This window comes from Eurypyga helias, unplaced genomic scaffold (genome assembly GCF_000690775.1).
Source record: "Eurypyga helias isolate BGI_N326 unplaced genomic scaffold, ASM69077v1 scaffold28297, whole genome shotgun sequence".
Taxonomy (NCBI): Eukaryota; Metazoa; Chordata; class Aves; order Eurypygiformes; family Eurypygidae; genus Eurypyga; species Eurypyga helias.
Window position 1 is genome coordinate 11,879 of NW_010262861.1, and position 19,042 is coordinate 30,920.

At 45.5% G+C, this 19,042-nt stretch overlaps 1 protein-coding gene across 1 annotated transcript in view; it reads left to right on the top strand.

The window, feature by feature from the left end:
- Positions 1–208: 208 nt before the first annotated feature.
- Positions 209–19,042, top strand: part of LOC104512773 (anthrax toxin receptor 1) — a gene marked incomplete at both ends in the record, with an annotated part of 27,664 nt that continues 8,830 nt past the window's right edge. Inside the window, 2 exons of the mRNA XM_010155876.1 lie at positions 209–304; positions 10,344–10,385. Coding sequence (XP_010154178.1) covers positions 209–304; positions 10,344–10,385 — 138 coding nt within the window. The remainder of the gene's footprint in view (positions 305–10,343; positions 10,386–19,042) is intronic.

Consider the following 19,042-nt stretch of genomic DNA (forward strand, 5'->3'; position numbering starts at 1 on the left):
AGCCTCTTCACAATGGGGCGGGTGCCACATTTTAATGTGTGAGAAGGGAGGAAAACTGCATTTTGTCTGAAAAATAAATGGAGCATGGCAGCGGCCATTTATTTTTGGGACACTTACTTGCCTGGAAACAGGATGCTGAGGTGAGGTACCATGGAGCAGGGAGCTTTGTGCTAGTGGTGCTCAAACCCTCTTTGTATTTCTCTTCCAGTCAGACGGGACCATCCTGGCTATTGCGTTGTTGATCCTCTTCCTCCTACTGGCATTGGCTCTCCTCTGGTGGTTCTGGCCCCTTTGCTGCACGGTGGTAAGTGACACAGCTCAAAACAGCAACTCAGTGCTGCCTGAATGCAAGCAATGGGTGGGCAGGAGGCAAAGGTTCCCAGTGAGGAAGAGCATAGGACTGGTCATTGAACAAATGGCATTTGTTTTGTGCTTCTCATTGATCTGCCTGACCTTTGGATTATACCCATGGGATAGCAATGTTGCTAACATACAGACCTTGTCGGGAGCATTTTAGTCTTATTTATTGGTCGCAAAATGGAAATGGTTTGGAAGAATGTATTAGTTGCCATGTTATTTTAGGAAGAAATGGCTTTTCTAGGGTTTCCAACCCCTGTGTCAGTATCTCAGTGCTGGAGGGCTCCTGCAGAAGGGCAGGCATGCTGAAGCCTGACTGGAGTCCTTGTTCTCCCTCCGGTACAAGGATAAGACATTTCTAAGTGTGCAAATTTTTGCAAGATTAACCTTTTTTCCTGGCTCACCATGTCTGAAAAGCACTCTGAAATACCCAAATGACAGTTTTGGTTTCAGTAGGGTTACAGTTCACTGCGCACTATCCATGCTTTTTGACTGAGTGTTCTGCAGAGTTAAAAAGCGTGGTCACAGAGTTAATTAAAAAGGCAGAAATCAGGAGAAAACAGGGGAGAAGGAAGAGACAAGAAGGAAATAGCAGGACTTGAGACAAGCTTTTCTCTCATGCATGACCCTGCTTTTTGCCTGCAAGGACCTGTCACACCGCTGCACATCTCTGCTGATTGTCCCCAAGGGCTCCCTTTTCCAATGAAGACAGGGGCAGAGGCTGAGTATTGTGGAACGTGCACTACAGTGAGGCTCTGCTCTTGCTTTGGGTCTTGTTCGTGCTGCAAGTATTTAACAAGAATTAGGGATGTACCAATGTCAGTAGAATTGGGGTCTGGTTTTGGTGACTGCCTGCATGTAATGTTTCAGATGCTCCTTTTAAGACTGCCCAAACTAGCTGCAGTTTCTGGGTCACTATGGTTATTAAGTCACTTACCCCCTGTTGTAAATTTGCACCATGTTGTATGAAACCTACGATCTAGTGCTGAGAGCTTTGGAGCCACAAACTGCAGGAGCAGTCATGTTTGGGGACGAGTCTTTGTGGTGAGATGTAGTTCTCTGTCCAGAACAAGGATGAAATCTCACAGGAAAAACCTTAGTTGCCTGTTTCTGTTTCTGGCTGGAAATGCTGGGGGGTAAAACGCTTCTTTTCACAGTAGTTTGGCACCTCTGTCCTGAGATGAAAACCAGAAGGGAAAAAATAGTTATTTGCACTTTTCAAAACAATGAAAAAGAATCAGTTCTAAAAATGGACCAATGGTTAGCAGTGTGGTAGATTTCTCTGAGTTATTTGCCTAAACTAGATGGCACGTTCCCAGAGAAGCTGGGCCAACTTCTTTGTTGGTTCATCTCCCTAGAAGTCAATGGAGATGGGCCCTATACAGATGTTTCGTTGGATTTGGTGGAGAACTGATGTGATAGAGAGCAGAGGCTCTAAGTGATGCTGCCATTTTAAGGTTCTGTTACAGGAGAAAGAGGAAGCTGATAGGAAAAGGCATAAATAAAAGCAGCAGGGCATGGCGTAAAGGGAGTATTGCGAGGTGTCGTAGTATGGGTCTGCTGCTGTGGAATGAGATGAGGACAGTGGCCATACAACAATGTTCTTGAAGTGTGAGAAATATAGTCCAGATAAGCAAGGCGGGTGCAGCAGAGACAGGGAGTCTCTTGTCCACATGAAACTTTATAAGCTTAATATTTTCCAGATTTAAATTCTGTACTTAAAAAAAATGGTTGTAGATAAAAGCTTTTCCTCACCCTCTCTCCTCCTTTACCTCCCACATTCCCTCTTAGCAAGGTCTTCAAGTGGGGACTCTCGCACTGATATTTTCCAAATGTAAGTTGAACACATCCCTCTACTTGCTGGAAAGATTTGAATTCAAGAACCTGTATGAAACCCCTTCCACCTCTCTGGGGTGACAGGCTGGCATGTTTGGCAGTAGATCAGCAGCTGAGACACCTCATTGTGTATTGCTTACTCTGTAAAATTAAAGAGAAATCCACCCAGGAGTGTCCAGCCCGGTGGCTTAGGGTAGAGCAGAGCAGTACTTATTTACTGGTTTGGTAATGGCACGTTAAGGAATGCAGTGTGTCAGAGGCACAGAGTGAATTAAGGGCAGAACTGGCTTGCACAACAGTCGAGAGAGGCAGGCAGGCAACAACCTCTAATAATCAAACCGCAGACCCAGAGACACTGCGGTGGATTCAAGCCCAGGGACGTTTCAGAGATAATTGTGTATGTGTTCAGGGTAAAGAGAAAAAAACACAACAAACTCTTTTTTTACCAAGTATAAATTTGTTTCTGAGTGACAAGCACATTTCTAAACCCTGAAATTCCTCTTGGCATGCTTTTTAATTAAATAGAAATCATTATTATGCTGCAGTTCTTCAGGAAAGACACCAAGCCAGCTTCGTCCCTGGAGTAAATGGACTGAAATCAATCGACTTACGCTGGGGATTTTTCTGGAACCCAGTATCTCCTTGGCATGCACCCATAAAGAAATGCTGTTTCCAAGTGTGTATCCAAGTTTATTGGTCTCAGAAGTATTCTGGGTTGAAGTCTGGAATTTACCACTCAGTTTACAGTAGATGCAATTGTTGCTTAGTGGATCAGAACAATAATAAGGTCTTTGCTGTGCCTGATATGAGCACAAGCAAAATTTCCCTTGATATCTCGGGGAGGATATTACAAAAGCGTGGGAGCCAGTTGTTCACCTTCCAAAGGTTTCAAGGATGTTTATTCAACAGCAACAGAAAACAAAGGTAATTCTGCTAAACTGACACCCCCAACACTGTACATATTAGAAGAATGATGGGAAATACAGAGACATATGTACCAGGATGACCCCCTTTTCCTGAGCAGAGCATACCTGCAAAACAGCCGATGCCAGATCCTGGCCTCACTGATGTCAGTGGGAATGTTGCCATGGTCTTCCCATTCCTCCTCTTTCCCGAACAGAGTGTAACCTGAAGGAGTCCGAGCAATCCATCACAGCAGTAACTGTGTGTGCAGGAGGCCAGTTAGGCACCCAAGGGTGAAATTGTTCCAGGTAGGAGGCCAGCACAAGGCTTAGGTTTAATATTGATGGAAACCAACTAGAGTTGAATGTACATGTGAGCCAAATAGATAATAAGCCTCCAAAACTGCCTTAGGACTTTGCAGGCACGTTGTTAGACTGCCTTGGAAGTGGAGTGCATAAAGTGTTTTGGATGTAGAGGGAAGGCAGAATGAATCCAATAGTTGGAGGGCTCGTCCGTGCTGGGACAGTGTCCCTGTGCCAACACGCAGCACTGCACTGAGCAAGTGTCTCCCATGGACACCCAAATTGCCTGGCTGGGTGGGTTGTGTTTGGGCCACACTTTGCACCTCAACCTTTCCACATGAAAGATTAGCCCTGGCACAGCTGAAGCGGTGCCTACAGTCAGCCTGCCCGTGCCTGGGGCTGCATCTCGGCTAGGGCAGCCCTGGGGATAAAATGCAGAGGGTCTGAGTGGAAATGGTGGTGCAGCTGAGAGTCAAAGCATTTCCCCACATGCTCGTACATCACCTCTTTTTACAGTTTTAGGAGGTAAACATGAGTCTTTGCCTCTCTTACACACCCATACAGTGTGGCTGGGGGGAGGGCATGAGAAGCTGGGCTCTGTTAATTGCCCGCTTAGAATACAAACACCATCTTACTCACTTTTATACTGCAGCTTTTTTAAATACAGGGGCAGGGCTGGCATATAAATGAGGTGTTGGTATTTAAGCATCTAACACTGGTTTTAACTTTAAAGCTGCTTTCTGGAAGGAAGCATGGAAGAACCCAGCAATTTGTTTGGCTCTCAGTCTGTACTGCAGCTGACCAGAAGTTTTGGAAACAAAAAGCTGGAGGGAGAAAATACAGAAAATATATATTAAAACCACATGAAAATCAGGGCTAAACTGGAGGAAGAGGAAATGCATCGACACTACTGCACCCCTGAAGAGCCATAAGATTTCATGGTGCCTGTTGGCTCAATGGAGCTTACTTATGAGGATCCACGTAGTCCGATTCCACCCGCTCCCATGTGCACATGAGGGAGAGTTTTTCTGCAGTTATGATGATTTCAGGAGAAGGGAGGGCGGGATAATGAACCATCTGAAACATTAATGAGGGAAATCAAGAGAAAGAGAGAAAGAGATGAACGTGCAGGCAGAAAGGGCTTGTGGACCCTGCAGTCCCTGCCTTCGGTTCAGACTGAGCTGTCGAGGCAAGCACCCACCTAGTATTCACCGAGGCTATTGGAGCTTCACGTGCTGTGTAAAACCCAAGCTCTGAATCCATGCATGCTGCCACAGGGGAGTGCCTTCATTTATAGCACAGTCAATCCAAAACATTTGGAGGTAGTGCTGATATTGTGGGTAGAAAGCAGGGTAAATAGCAGAAGCTGACTTTGCAATGGCTGTGCATTGGATAAAGGATAAAGAGGGTCGTCTTGATCGTCCGGAGTACCCACAGCAGTTCATGGTTCCTCTCAGCCTCCTGTCAGGTACATCAGAATGCTTTAGATATGGATATAATGCTCTGTAACTGGCTGCCTTGGAACAGGTTGGCATGGATCCTGAAAATAGCATAGCAGAGTCATTTTCCCTGGGCTAATGCCATCAGCTGTACAGCAGCCCAGGCAGAGCAGTGGGCTAACAGAACAGGGGTGTGTTGGACACTGAACTAGGGTGCTTTGACGTGCTGCTGCGATGTATCATTACTAAAAGGTTAAAGCCATGTTCTCCATCGAATTGTCCATTGGTTCTGGGGTGTCCAAACTTTATGGAGTTCTCTTTTTGGAAAGTGCCCTCTAGAAGTTAGGAAGGTCACCATTTGCCTTTAGCTGATATGCTCAGACTTCAGATTCCCAAATCCTTTTAGTTGCTAATGCGTTTCTTCAAGGCCAGATCCAAAGGCCAGTTATGGTAATCGTGATGAGCTTCAGCACCCTTTGCTCCAGACCACAGCAGATACTTGGTGCAGAGGAGACACTGTCCTTCTTTGCTCCAGCCTGCACGGGAAGTCATTAACTCAATAAAAACGACTTCTTCCGTTGTTTTTTCCCTGGCTACCTTTCACCTCTTCCAAAAAAAGTTGGCTCAGCCCAGCTAAGGAGAAATAGGTCTTTAGGACATTGTCTTATTACACCAGAAAACTCACTAGCAGTCAGTGCGTGAGAGCAAGGGCTCCTGCATATAGCTGAGAGTAGCAATGATGTTTTTCTTTGGTCCAGAGAATGAATTTCATCCATATAGTCTTCCAAAGAAAGTGGGTCAGACACTTGGAGCAAACCCCACTGATTCAAGCCTTGTTTATCTTGGTGAAATAGCCTAGGAAAAGGAATCACCTTTGCAGATGCTACATGGCTTTCTTGCATTCCCTGGAGAATTGCATGTCAGCCCCACTCAGTTGCAAGCTGTACCAGAGGTAATTAAACGGAGGGCTGGTTTTTACCTTCATGACGTCATGTCTTTCATAAGTGGATAATGTTGTCTTGTGCTGTGATCTGTATTGAATGTGGTTTGTGCACGTCAGCTCAAAGTCTTAATGAGTTTTAATGAATTAAAATTGAGATTCCTGGATCTGCTTCCAGGCTGACAAGAGAGGTTAACTTAAAAGTGTGAGTTAGCTTTGCTATTGGACTTCATTTACCTCTTACTAGTATGTCTAGAAAGAAGAATTATTGTGCTGCAGATGCAGAAATAGGGACAGGCTCCTGCTTGTGCTAGAAACTTTGAAATGTAGATCAAATCTCTAAGGATTTAATGGGTACTTAGAAGACACAGAGTTATGAAACAAATAAAAAGAAAATGTTCCTTTACCCAACTCATAACTGAACTGTGAAACTCTGTCACGGGACTTAGAGGAGGTCAAAACTATAAATATGTAAGGGGAAGAAAAAAAAAGGTCAGATGGGTCATAGTAAAAAACCCTGCTTATGAGCATAGCAAAAATACATATTCTGTATTTTCCAGATGAGCAAAGGTAAATAAGGACAAAAAAATCTGCTCATGCATGCTCCCTTCCTAAATTTCAGTCCTAATTAGAGGGAAGATCCATTATTTCTTATTTTTACTGTCTTCTTGTGTAGCCCTCATTTTAAATGATGATCTGTTCCATCTTAAAGCAGATACACTTCACTGACAAGAAACATATTGCCCCTATTTATCATGTAAAACTCCAGGGAAGGTTGCCGAGTATGTGCTTGCTGGACACTAAACTGGTGGAGTTTTCTGGTCTCCCAGGATGGAAAACATCCTAAACACATTCCTGGAATATGCAGAATTTGGATTCAACGTATGCTGTCTTATGTCTGAATGGCTACAGAAATTTCAGGGCAGCAGCAACCCTCTGCTCCCCAGTGCTTTTAAACTTGCAGGAGGTGGCACTGGGTTATTCATCAGAAATAGCTGCTTCTCCATGCATCCCTGGCATCGGGGTGGGTCAGCTAACAGACCCGTGTCAGTCACATGCATGCTGAGATCTGTGATGTAAGGTGTTAGAAAGGCAAAGAATTACTTTACTGTCCTGAATTTTCCCAGCGAAGTGCGCAGCAGTGCTGACAACTACTCTCCAAGTTCCTTCACCTCCCATGAAAAGCCAATGGCCACCTCTCCATCCCACCAGCATTTACTACCTGAAGACAAAGGAGCGCGTTGTGAGGGTTTTGTAGCGCGGTGGTGATGTCTGAACCCTTAGATATTCCTCACCTAGAGAGCAAATACAGTTGCTGAATGATCATATTTTTCTTCTTTCAAGCACAGGGACAGGAGATACAGTTGCAGCAGCAATCGCAGAAATGACTTGGGGTTATCAAAACAATTGCAGCACACATGAACAAACACTTCAGCCTTGCCAAGCCAAACTGGAGGGAGCATTTTTCTTGGCCGAGCGTGCTCCCAGCTGATTGCGTTCAGCAACTGGCAAGGCAGACGGAAGGCAGGGTGCAGTCCAAATCAAAACGTGGCAAACTCGAGTCTCGTGTGCCAGTCTGGGCTGTGTCCTCACTGGGTTCCCTGTAATGGCATTTTCTTTCTTGTACTTGAGTAGTTGTTCCTATTTGTGCAAAATGAGCAGGTGCACAGCTCTGCCTTTTGGCAATGGGACCTTCTTATTCCCACTTGGCGCTTGCTTTGCTCCCGTGTGTGAGATGGCACAACGATCCCACTTGCTTCCAGTACCCTGGAATGAGTGAGGGTCTCGTGCTGACACAGCAGTACCTACAGGAATCCAAAAGGGAGAAGGAAAAGATCTGTACTTTTTGTAGACCAAAAGCCTTTCCAGACCTGGGCAGCAAGACAGAAAATCTATTTTCTGTAAGGCTTGAAAGTTCGTGCAGGCTCAAGGGGAGAGAAGACTAAACTCTCCCCATCTCTGGACTTGTCCAAACTAACCAATCTATGTTGCCAATTTATAGGCTGATCAGTTGCTCTTGGAAGTACATAGCACTTAAAAATGGAAGGAATCTTTTTTTTTTTTCCCCCTCTTGGACTGTGATAGAAAAACCTTAATCTGTTTATAGAAGTCAGTTTGTGTGTATGTGTGTGCCTATGTTATGAGAAGGAATGCAAATGTATGAAAAACACAGTCATCTCTTCATTTCCAAGTCCGTAATCTCAAGAGTTTGTAGTGATACTGGCTGAGAAATTGTGTTTCAATACTTCGCTGGACCAAGTATGTTGGACAGATTATCCTCATGTTTCATGCCAATGCAAATGAGAGAAACTCCACAGAAACCCATGATGTTCCACCAGAATAATGTTAGGGGAGGGAGTAAGGCCACATCCAGTAGGTATATTTTGGATCAGATATCTGAAATTTCTCAGTGTCCAATGGGTTTGGATTAAGGGCTTTGGCTCCAAAGGAGATCTGCTCTCAAGTGTCACCCCTCCCACTACCAAAACATAGTGGAAAACGTGGCTAGAAAAGTCTTCTGTGTATTGTGGTGTGTTGTACACGCTGTGTCAGTGTTCATTGTGTCAAGAGCCACAAAAGAGATGCTGCTGTCTCCACCTGAAACTAAGGAGCAGCACTGTGAGTAAACCGTGCCAATACCTGTGATGTCCTTTCCCTGGAGCAGTGCTGTGATGCAGACAGCTTTCCATCCACTTTTCATTATCTGCTTTCCTTTGGGGGAAGAGCTGGTACCCCCCAGAGCTGGAAGCACAAACTAGGAATTGCAGGGTAGGCAGGTATGGATGCTGTATCGCACACTCCTGAGCTCCTCGGGGCATCACCCCTCCTTTGTCCTTACTGTGGCCCGTGGCTTTAGAGCCACAGCGATGGCTCTGCTGTCTCAGAATGAGCGACGTGTGAGCAGGGCAGTGGGTCACCAACCGTGCTCCTCAAACGTCACTTCGTGCTTCCACATGCGCTCTGTGCTTCTGTGCATGTAACCAGACATTCAGTGTTGATTCCTACAGCATGAAAATGCTTTAGCATCTCAGACCTCTCGGGTTCCCTGAGGAGGCCACCAAAATCCTGCTGCCCAGGAGCAGGTAGTGGCAGAGCTCTGCAACCATCACTGTGTTGGCTGAGGTAGACACAAAGGACTGATCCAGCGCCAACCTCCTCCCTAGCCAGAGGCACATGCTCTTCATTAATGGCCACATTGCATGACTCGGGGGTTGCAGAGGAAAATAAAAACAGTGAGCTCATCAGAGGAGGAAAAACACGAGTGAGAGGAATTGTTGTAAATATTTATATCTTCAGGGCCTTTAATGGGATTGTCAGTTTCCCTTTCTGCATTTAAGCAGCCAAGTTGTTGTTTGGGACGGTGTTCTTACATTTTTTTGAAGGGTATGTTTTAAGCCTACACATCCACACCCCATGCCCAGGCAGCCCCTAATACCCAGTCCTGGTTGGAGCTGAGGATACTCGGTGCTATCTCCACAGGCACTCAGCGCCCTGACAGCCTCTGCCTCACAGCCCAGTATGTAAAGAAAGAGCTGCCTCATCCAGATGGACTTAAAACTAGAGGAGAAAATCCATCCCCAGGGCAATTGCCTTGACGTGACTGCCTGGATCCAATCTGACTGCAATGGCTGTGCACTGGGGTGCGTCCCGTGGAAGGGAGAGATATTTGACGTGCCTGTATGCAACTGCTTTCCCTTTGGAAGGCTCTCTGTTGCTCTTGGAGTGGAGGGCTGTGATAATAGCCAACTGCCTGCTGAGCCCTAGATGCAAATTTTTTGCATGAAATAAGAGCCTCACGCCCACATAAACTTAAATTGTTTCTATGGAGAATATCCTGGACCAGTGTAAAACCTCACCCTGCTTGCTTTATTAGAAATCCTGGGAGACCCTCAAACGTATGCATATATTTATACTTTTTTAAAGCTTATGAGAGTGAATTATATTAGCCTGATAATGCGAAAAGCATTTTTCATGAGGTGGCACAGCCTTCTGGAATGAAGTACAGGCCTGGGAGACAGAGGCTGGGGGTTTGTTACTGCTTTGCAGTCTCCATGGCATTTTACTTCTACTTGGTTTTGCTTTCTGGCCTTTGTTCAGGCTGTAATGATCTGGGGCAGGATCTGTACACGTGTGCAATGGCCAGTGAAAGCAGCTGCTGATTTTAGCTTGGGTGTTCAGGTGAAACAGTGATTGCTATGAGTTGATTAGAGCCAGCACTGACTATGGCTCCAGCTGGGATTAGGAGGCTGGAGAATCAAAGATCTTGGACTTTGAATTTGCCGTTACCTCACGTAGGGCTAGGGGTCACCTAATGAGCAATACGAGCCTGGAGTTGCAATTAGGAATGCCTGTAACGCAGGGCTTTTGGAACACCTCCTGTGGTCCCTCTTGCTCTCGGGGGCTGTTGGCACCAGCACACACAGCACTCTCTAATCCCGCGGTATTGTGACAAAGCTCTCAGCGGCACATCCTGTTGTTTTCTCCTTGGGTTTTTGAAGAGACATTCTAATTACGTTAAAGAACACAGTATGGATTTACTATTCTCTTTCTCTTTGATTCTTCTAGATCATCAAAGAGCCTCCCCCACCTCCTGCAGAAGACAGCGAGGTGAGTAACACCAACAACCTGGTTTCCTCAATGTTTCGGACAAAATTTTGTTCAATCTCCTCACAAGGGGTGGTGATTCTGCTGCTTGGCCAGAGTATGGACCATTTACACCTTTGTGCTCGTCTTTGTAGCCTTAAAGTCAATAGTGCTTCAGCTAAACTAGGGGCTTTTTAGCTGATGCTGCCACATGTTTCGCTCTGCTCACTTTGCTTTCTACAGAGGTAGAGTCGTGTGTTTTATTTAGTGAAGAGGGACTATAGAGCATCACTGGAACTCCATGGAGCAGGTAAGGAAGGAGAAAACAGCACTACAGAGTTAGGCTGTGATTCACAGAAAGGAGAACTCTTAAGCGTACGTTTAACTTTGAACTTAATGGAACCTTAACATATGCTTAGCATAAGACAATATTAACATATGCTTAACTGCCTTCCTGGAATGGCACGGCAATGCCCCCTCTCTAGAAGTGTCCAAGGCCAGGCTGGATGAGGCTTGGAGCAACCTGGTCTAGTGGAAGGCATCCCTGCCCATGTCAGGGGGTTGGAACTGGATGATCTTTAAGGTCCCTTCCAACCCAAACCATGCTATGGTTTTGACACTTTAGCATATATAGCTGCTCTTGGCAGCTGAGCAGTAATTCAGAATGCCGACCCCTTGGACTATGGTTGCTGTGAGCAAACAGTCTTTGCATTGTGCCTGAAGACAGCAGGGCAGATTCTGAGCAGATGTAAAACCCCAGTAAAATCACCCTGACATCAGGAGAGCGGCAGTAGCCAGGGACGTTTTGATGGAGAGACATGGGAAAGCAACGCTGAAATCTTCATCAGTTCTGCTCACTCTTTTTAGATTAATCTAGCAACAAATGGTTTAAAGCTATGTCGCCGTTACTTATTTAGTAGACTTTGCCCAGAAACATGCCCAGTTTTTCATCTGCCTCTTTCTGTGTCCTCCTTTCAGCACACAATGAGTCTCTGCTTTGCTTTCACTGCCTTGCACATGGGATTTCACTGAAAAGGCACTGGGCTGTGTTCAGGGCGCGCTGATGTCAATGGGAGTTTTTCCATTGACTTCACTGGGGTTTGGATCAGTTCCCCTTCACTATGCAACTAAGAGAAGACTTAGATATATGCTCAGAATGATTTGGTTGGTTAGTTTGCCTTACTTCTTGCATCTGGAGGCAAACTCAGCTTCAGCTGCAAGTGGAAAAGCTTGCTGAAACGATCCTCTCGGAGCTCCCCATAAAGCCCAGCCCAGTGGGTGCGGTCTGTGCCATGGCAGACAGACACCCTTAAAGCTCAGTCCTCTGCAGCGCTACAGAGGTGGAATCCAACCTACCTTCTGCCCGCACCGAGCACAGAGACATAGTTCAGGGCAGCTGGAGCCAAGGCCAGTAATAGAACCTCCGTCTTGGTGGCACTCGTCCCCTTCAAAACAGGCCTGAAGCTAAACTCCAAATCTGAACATTCCTGGAGCCAAGGGAGATTTGCATTTGGAACCAGTGCTCCTTGTGCCTCTATATGCGGGCAGCTGGCGTGTTTTCCATAGTAGGCATTTCTGTTTGGGCTGTATGTAAATCCACTGGCTTTGTTAGCTTCTACCCTCTGAATGAAAAGGAAAATGTTAACCTCAAATTGCACATGCTCTGTTCTGTATCGCGCATTCCTCCAAGCCAAGGATTCAACTGCTGAAATTAATTAAAATACATCATTCTGGAATGCTGGCTCACAAGCCAAGGTCTGAAAGGGGAAATTACATCTCTGTGCTGAGAGGGAAGGCGTGCTTCACGTGTAAGGAAGCCTTTTATCAAACCAGTAAGTGCTGCAAAAGCAGACCAGTTGCTGCAAAATAAACTAGCTGCAGCAGACCAGTTATATTTGCTTCAGGTTAAGTTTAGTTAAATTGGTGTAAAGATATTTCTGGACATGTTATATTTTCTCTCAACCCTCATTCTGACAGAGGAGAACAGTCTGTGCAGCTCTTGGGAGGAAACAGTCCTCAGCTCATCTATCTGGTTCATAGCTTTCCGTTAGCAATACGTTTGCCACCGGCTTTTTATTTTAAACTAACCTGGTCTTGTACTGCAGAGAATGTGGGGCAAATCCTTTTAGCACAAAAGCAGATTGTTGTTCTGCGTGATCTCAGGCTTGCTCTCTGGAGATGGCAGTTTTGTCTTGTCCAGCCTTTGGTTTACCCAGAGTAGGACACTGAACAGCACTTGAAAAATTACATTAATCCCATACCTGTAGTTTACCCTTGCTTGTTAATTAAAGATTCTTTATTCTTACTGGTTTGGGACCCTGGAATGGGGGATTGTGGTTACAACAATGTGCCAGCATCGTAGGGACTAGTCTGATGGTATAGTTTCATACACACTTTCCTCCAGAGCATATCCCCTAAGCTCAATACGCAGTTATCCCACAGCCATCTTATACAAGTAGTAGCCAAAGGTTTCTTAAAAAGGAAAATGTAGTTCATACTATATTAGAAACTGTATAGAATCAGTGCAGTGCTCAAAAACGAATAAGACCTGAGGCTGTGACTTGTACTATGCGTTTTTTTCCCAGAGAGGAGCTTCCTGCTAGTGTAAAAATAGCAGCAGCTCTGAAAAGATGCATTTCACTGGTCCCATTTACTCTTACAGACCCTGGTCCACAGAAGGGGATTGCCAGTAGTGTGATGCTTTCCTGGAAGGTTGGTGTGCTGGTTTTGGCTGGGGTAGAGTTAATTTTCTTCAGAGTAGCTAGTCTGGGGCTGTATTTTGGATTTGTGCTGGAAACAGTGTTGATAACACAGGGGTGTTTTCATTAGTGCTGAGCAATGCTTACACAGAGTCAAGGCCTTTCCTGCTCCTCACACCACCACACTAGTGAGGAGGCTGGGGGTGCACAGAAATCTGGGAGGGACAGCTGACCCCAGCTGAGCACAGGGATATTCCATCACAAAAGACATTGTGCTCAGCAGTAAACTAGGGGGAAGGTTGGCTGGGGGGCCACTGCTTGCAGACTGGCTATGCATATATCGCTTGGTGGTGAGCAATTGTTTTCATTTGCATCACTTCTCTTCCTTGGTTTTTATTTCTATTTCCTTTTCTTTTTTTTTTTAATTTTTATTTCAATTATTAAACTGTTCTTATCTCAACCCACAAGTATTCTCATTTTTACCCTTCCAATTCCCTTCCCCCATCCTCTTGGGGCAGGAGGAGAGGGAGTGAGCGGCTGTGTGGTGTTTAGTTGCCGTCTGGGGTTAAGCCCACAATAGTTGGATACTCCAGATTTTCTACTTTGCTCAAAGGAAATAGAAAATGGGTTTGATTTTCTACAATCCAGTTTTGCTCATGTGTTGCAGATAGCTTTCTCCCTTGCAGAAAACCTAGCAACCGCTCATCTGTAGCGTGAAAGAGTGCTAATCCCTTGAGCAGCAGCATTACAGTTACAGTAAGATTTTTTTTCTTCTCCCAAAAATCTTGGCAAAAAAAAAGACAAGAGGAATTCTTGCATCAGCAAATTTGGGAGATGAGGCCCATATGTCTTTGCACTGCAAGGAGAATGCATTATACTATAACAATGAAGGGAAAGGAGCTTTGCTGTCAAACCCGCCAAAGGTTTTATTGAACTCTACTTTAAAGGCCTTTTGAGACATATTGGAGACACACTTGCCGTTGCTGAAGGAAATCATTATTGGCTAGAAACTTCCAATTAATTCATTCAGAAATTGCAAATGTCGTCAACTTACCGCTGTGCTCCTCGGACGATGCAGGATACTGGAGGAGGTTAAGCCCAGATGAAGGACAGATGGTTTCACTTACAGCCAGGAAAGATTGAGTTAATGCCAATCATCGAGGAGCCAGCGAGCACCTTTCTGGCCTGTGATTAGTCATTGATGGTGGATCAAAACCACATTCTTCTACCTCCAGTGAATAGGAGTGGTTTTTCTAGCCCTGTTGGAGGAAGACACAGCTGCTTTTATTCATGTGTCCCATCACCTTCAGGCTGGGCGTATTGGAACAACTCTTATTCAACTCAGACCAGAAGCTTACCACGAGGCCAGCGAGCACCTTTCTGGCCTGTGATTAGTCATTGATGGTGGATCAAAACCACATTCTTCTACCTCCAGTGAATAGGAGTGGTTTTTCTAGCCCTGTTGGAGGAAGACACAGCTGCTTTTATTCATGTGTCCCATCACCTTCAGGCTGGGCGTATTGGAACAACTCTTATTCAACTCAGACCAGAAGCTTACCACGAGGCTGAAGCTGGTTCTCACTATAGCGATCCCTCTTCTACATCAAAAACCCCCAACCTGCAGGGCTCTGCAGCTTCGAACAACTTCCTAGTCCTTACCTGACCCATGCCAGTGGTCTGCTGCTAGTCAGACCCGCAGGACAGACTGACTGCAGTCAGAGGGTGCGTAAACTGGAGCCCTCAAGGTATCCCCAGGAGGCACACCCTTCTCACTGCTTCCTTGCCCTGTAAACAGAGACCACACAATGTTAAATACACTGCTGGATCTTCATTTTCTCTCATGGCAGCACTTTCTCCCACAGAAGGGATTCAGGGACACCCAGTTCCCTGAAGTCTGGCAAAATCAGGCAGGAGACCTACCAGATGACCAGAGTGTGCCCTTTCCTCATCACTCAGACCCGTTTTTTCCATGCTGCTCTACCACCCAAGCTCCACAGTCACCCTAGCATGGCAGCAGAGCCAAGCCACCAACCAGCCTGTAATTGGATAATTCTTATGTCTGTTGTCATCTTACCCACATACACCAACTCAAACACACACAGAAAGTCCTGGGGAGAAAGGACCATTCAGCAGCAGAGTCATGAGATGCTGAAGGTAATTGTCACTGTCATGGGAGGCCGCAGGAAAAGGAGGAATTTAACTCACTGATGGCAGCTCTTGTTAAGCCAAGGGATGAAACCTGTTCAGCTTGAACCACTTTGATCTTTGTGAACGAATCTCTTTCACCCACACCTGAACATCCATGAGGCCAGAGAATGGCTAAAAGGGATTCCGCTGCTTGGGGAGTTGCTTGCACCCTCACTCACTGGGGTTTATTACTCTCTTCCTAATTGTTTTCTTTTCTCTTCCTGAAAAGCCTTGCTGGGGAGATAGCAAAATAAGCTTCAGAGAAAGGTTCTGATAGGATTTTTTTTTGTAGACACCAAGGCAGGAAATGTATTCTGTTGTTCCTGAAATAAAGCCAGGTCACAGTGGTATCCAGCCCTTTTCCTTCCCCTTTAATACTCTTTTGCAGTGAGTTATGGAAATATGGGAGGAGGAGAAAAGAAATCTTTCAAGAGACAGGCATCTAGAAGAAAAAGATTTGGCATGATATTGGCAGCAGCTGAGGTGTAGGTGTTAGCCCATGAAGGTGTGGAGTTTCATAGCCAAATATCATGCAAAATATGCAGGCAAGCCCAGCACAGCAAACTTGGTTGGGGTAGAGGTGGTGAGAGATTGGGTTTAATGACATCACAGTTGCAATGGGAGTGCCAGTGTCAGCTCCCTTGACCTTATAAGACCCTATTTCATCTTCCTGTAGCTCAGTGTCAGAGCTATAGAGTGGGAATAACTCAACATCCTTTCTTCATCTTCTTCAAAACGTTTCTCTCTTCACCGTGCGCACGCAGCGCTTTGCGCTCAGAGGACGTAACTTCAGAATCTGTACCATAGTTCAACTAGGAGCTCCTGTGATCAGCCAGACCAACAAAGACTGGTTTGCTGAGCATTTGTGCCTCAAGGGTAAGCTTATACGTGGATCTTCTGGTGTGTCATGAGAGCTGAGGTCTTTCTTCAGCCTGCTCTTTAGTAGAGCACCAGTAGAACATTTTCCCTTGGATGCTCTTCTGACCTGTGAGTGCCTTCTGACTTCACAGGCTTGGGCCAGGCAAAGGCGCGAGGAAAACAAAAGCAATGAGTTTATGGAGTTGCAGTTGAGATGCCTGGCACGGAAACAAACAGAACCTGCCACAGGAGGGAGAGATATTTCCTGAGAACCAAGCAAGGTGTCCGCGAGGTGTAGCAAGGCCTCTGCAGGCGGCCATGCAGTTTGGAAGTGAGTCCGGCGTTGGGAGAAAAAGGAGGCAGTGAGGAGCCAGGAGCCTTGAGGACAGCCTATTCACCTCTGTGTTTCCTCAGCTGTAAAATCAGATGATAACATCTCTTACTCGGAGGAATCATTGTCTTGACCTGTCTTACAGCACTTTGTGCAGGCAGAGCTTGCTCTAAATGCAAAATTCTGACAAGATTCAGGCACTGCAGAGACAACTGTGAAAATAATTATAAGGGTGGGGAGAGGGGTAAGTTGTCCAAACGTTTTTATATCTGGCCAAATTTTGTTTGAATTCTTACCCTGAGTGTTCAGATGTCCCTAGCGAGCCTGAATTATCCTTGTGTTACCCACAGATGAGGTTCCCTCAGGTCAGGGTCAAAGTATAAAAAGCCCGGCATGGACTCGAGATAAACACAGATCTTTGTTTTGTGAAATCTAGCAGTTATGAATCTGGACCTCTGACTGAGAAACGTAGCTCTCTCCTGCTTCTTCTTAGTTTTTAAAAGAAACTCTAGCTCCATCTAAAGCAGATTTTGGGGGTGGAAAGATGCCAAGTTCTGTACAGTCAATTTCCAACATCCTTAAATGCACTTGAATTTTCCGGGACTGTTTTTTATCCTGCTGCTGGGTCAGAGCTGAAGTTCCTTATGGGGTTCTTCCTCAGGCAAAAACCCCAGTGTAGTAAAGTGTAGAAAAATAGGGGCAAAACTGAGCCAGGATGTGAGAATTCGGCTGTGGTCTATTTGCTCCGACCTTGTGAATGGGGCAGCGAGCTAGGATGCCGGACACAGGGATTGTCTGCCTCTTCCTTCTTGTTTTCCTGCTGTCGCCCTACCCTGACCCCCAAGTTCCCAGCTGTTTTCCTTTAGCTGCTCACGTGTGTTTTGAGCATATTTGCCAAGTGTGTAGGACATCACTGATGATGGGGTTTGGTGTTTTGGGTTTTTTTTGCTTTATTGCAAAACCTCCCATGTCCTTCAAAGCATGTAAACAGACTCATCCTGAAGAAAGCGTGTGACTCCTTTGTTTTTCATGTGTCCGCTGTTGTCTTTCTGTGCGTGTGCTGTTTCTGTTGTTGTTCTGGCAGAAATGCTCCTATCTTAGGTTGAAGTGACTTGCAGGGCTTTTAAGGGCTTGTGGGGAAGATTTCCTAAACCTTGGTATTTCCTGTTGTGAGAAGTCCAGTCTGGGCTAAACTGAAGAGAAAGAGAATTGCTGAAGGAAAATATTTAGATGGCTTTGATTCCATTTTTTAAAAAAAAGGCCTCATGGAAAACTTCATGCAGAGATATTAAGTTCTTAGGTTGCAGCACAGAGCCTCAGCAGCTCTACCCAGAGCAAGAGAAAGAGGTCAGCTAGGAGAGAGAGGAACCTTTTGTTTATGACTCAATTGCTCACTCTTCCTTTAGATCAGGACAAATTTTGAAGCTGAATTTATGTGTATTTTGAAAAATTGAAATGCTTTTGTTTGACATGAAAAGCATAGTTTGTCTTGGAGATTTTCCCCCAGTTTTTCTACTGGGGAGTTCAATTTCAAAGTATTTTTGGCTTTTCCAGTTTTGGAAAGCTTCTAAGTTTTGAAGTTTTGCCAAATCCCTGTGAAAAATTAAAGAAAGACAAGAAAAAAAAAAAGAAGGACCATTTTTCATTTCTCTCCACATTTTTCACAGGAAATACTTCACGTTTTTGATGAACTCTGCTTTTCTGCATTGCCAGTTCACAGCCTGAACTGTAGAAATTAAAGGGAAAGGCAGTGTATGGGTCAGAGCATTACATGGAGTTGGTATAGAGTGCAACAAAGAACACAGAATACACTCGCTAGACCTTTTGCAAGATGCATTTTAAATAAACTTAAGGAGATTTTCTGGATTTGTTAATTTAGTCATATTTGAAGGTCATCATGGAGGCCGGGGTCCCTAACACGTGTAACTGTGTATGGCGCTGTACCACAGGTTCCTCTCTGCAGTGTGTAAGGGTTGAACACATTCAAATCTGTGCAGAGTTTGTCTTATTTTTCACATGGAGCCTGACTTTCTGCTGGCATAAGGCCATGAAAATCACTGAAAGCCATATGGGCTTCCATGGGCAGCCTCCCTGCAGAGGCAGAAGTTGGTTATAAGGGTTAATTCCATTCTTGTAACTTTTCCATTACACTTTTCCATCCTATTACACTTGGCCAGCTCATCTCAAAAAAACCCTTCATCTCTGTGTTGGGCATTCACGCTGGGGTTGTTTCCAAATCTACTCCTAATTTGCCTTCACTCAGGAGCAAATCTGACTTGTCTTCTCGTTTTTCCCTCCATTCTGTCAAATCTGAAATGCAACAAGATTTCTCTGGGCTTCCTCCATCCTGGGGAGCCGTGAGGCAGGGAGCACTCCTCAGGGCAGTGGCTGTTCTCTCTAACCCCTCGTGTGGGCAGCAGGTCAAGGGAGGGGATTCTTCCCCTCTACTCTGGTCTCATGAGACCACCCCTCGCAGTTCTGCATCCGGCTCTGGTGCCCCCAGCAGCAGAAGGACACAGAGCTGTTGGAGCAAGTCCAGAGGAGGCCCTGGAGATGCTCCAAGGGCTGGAGCCCCTCTGCCATGGGGACAGGCTGGGAGAGTTGGG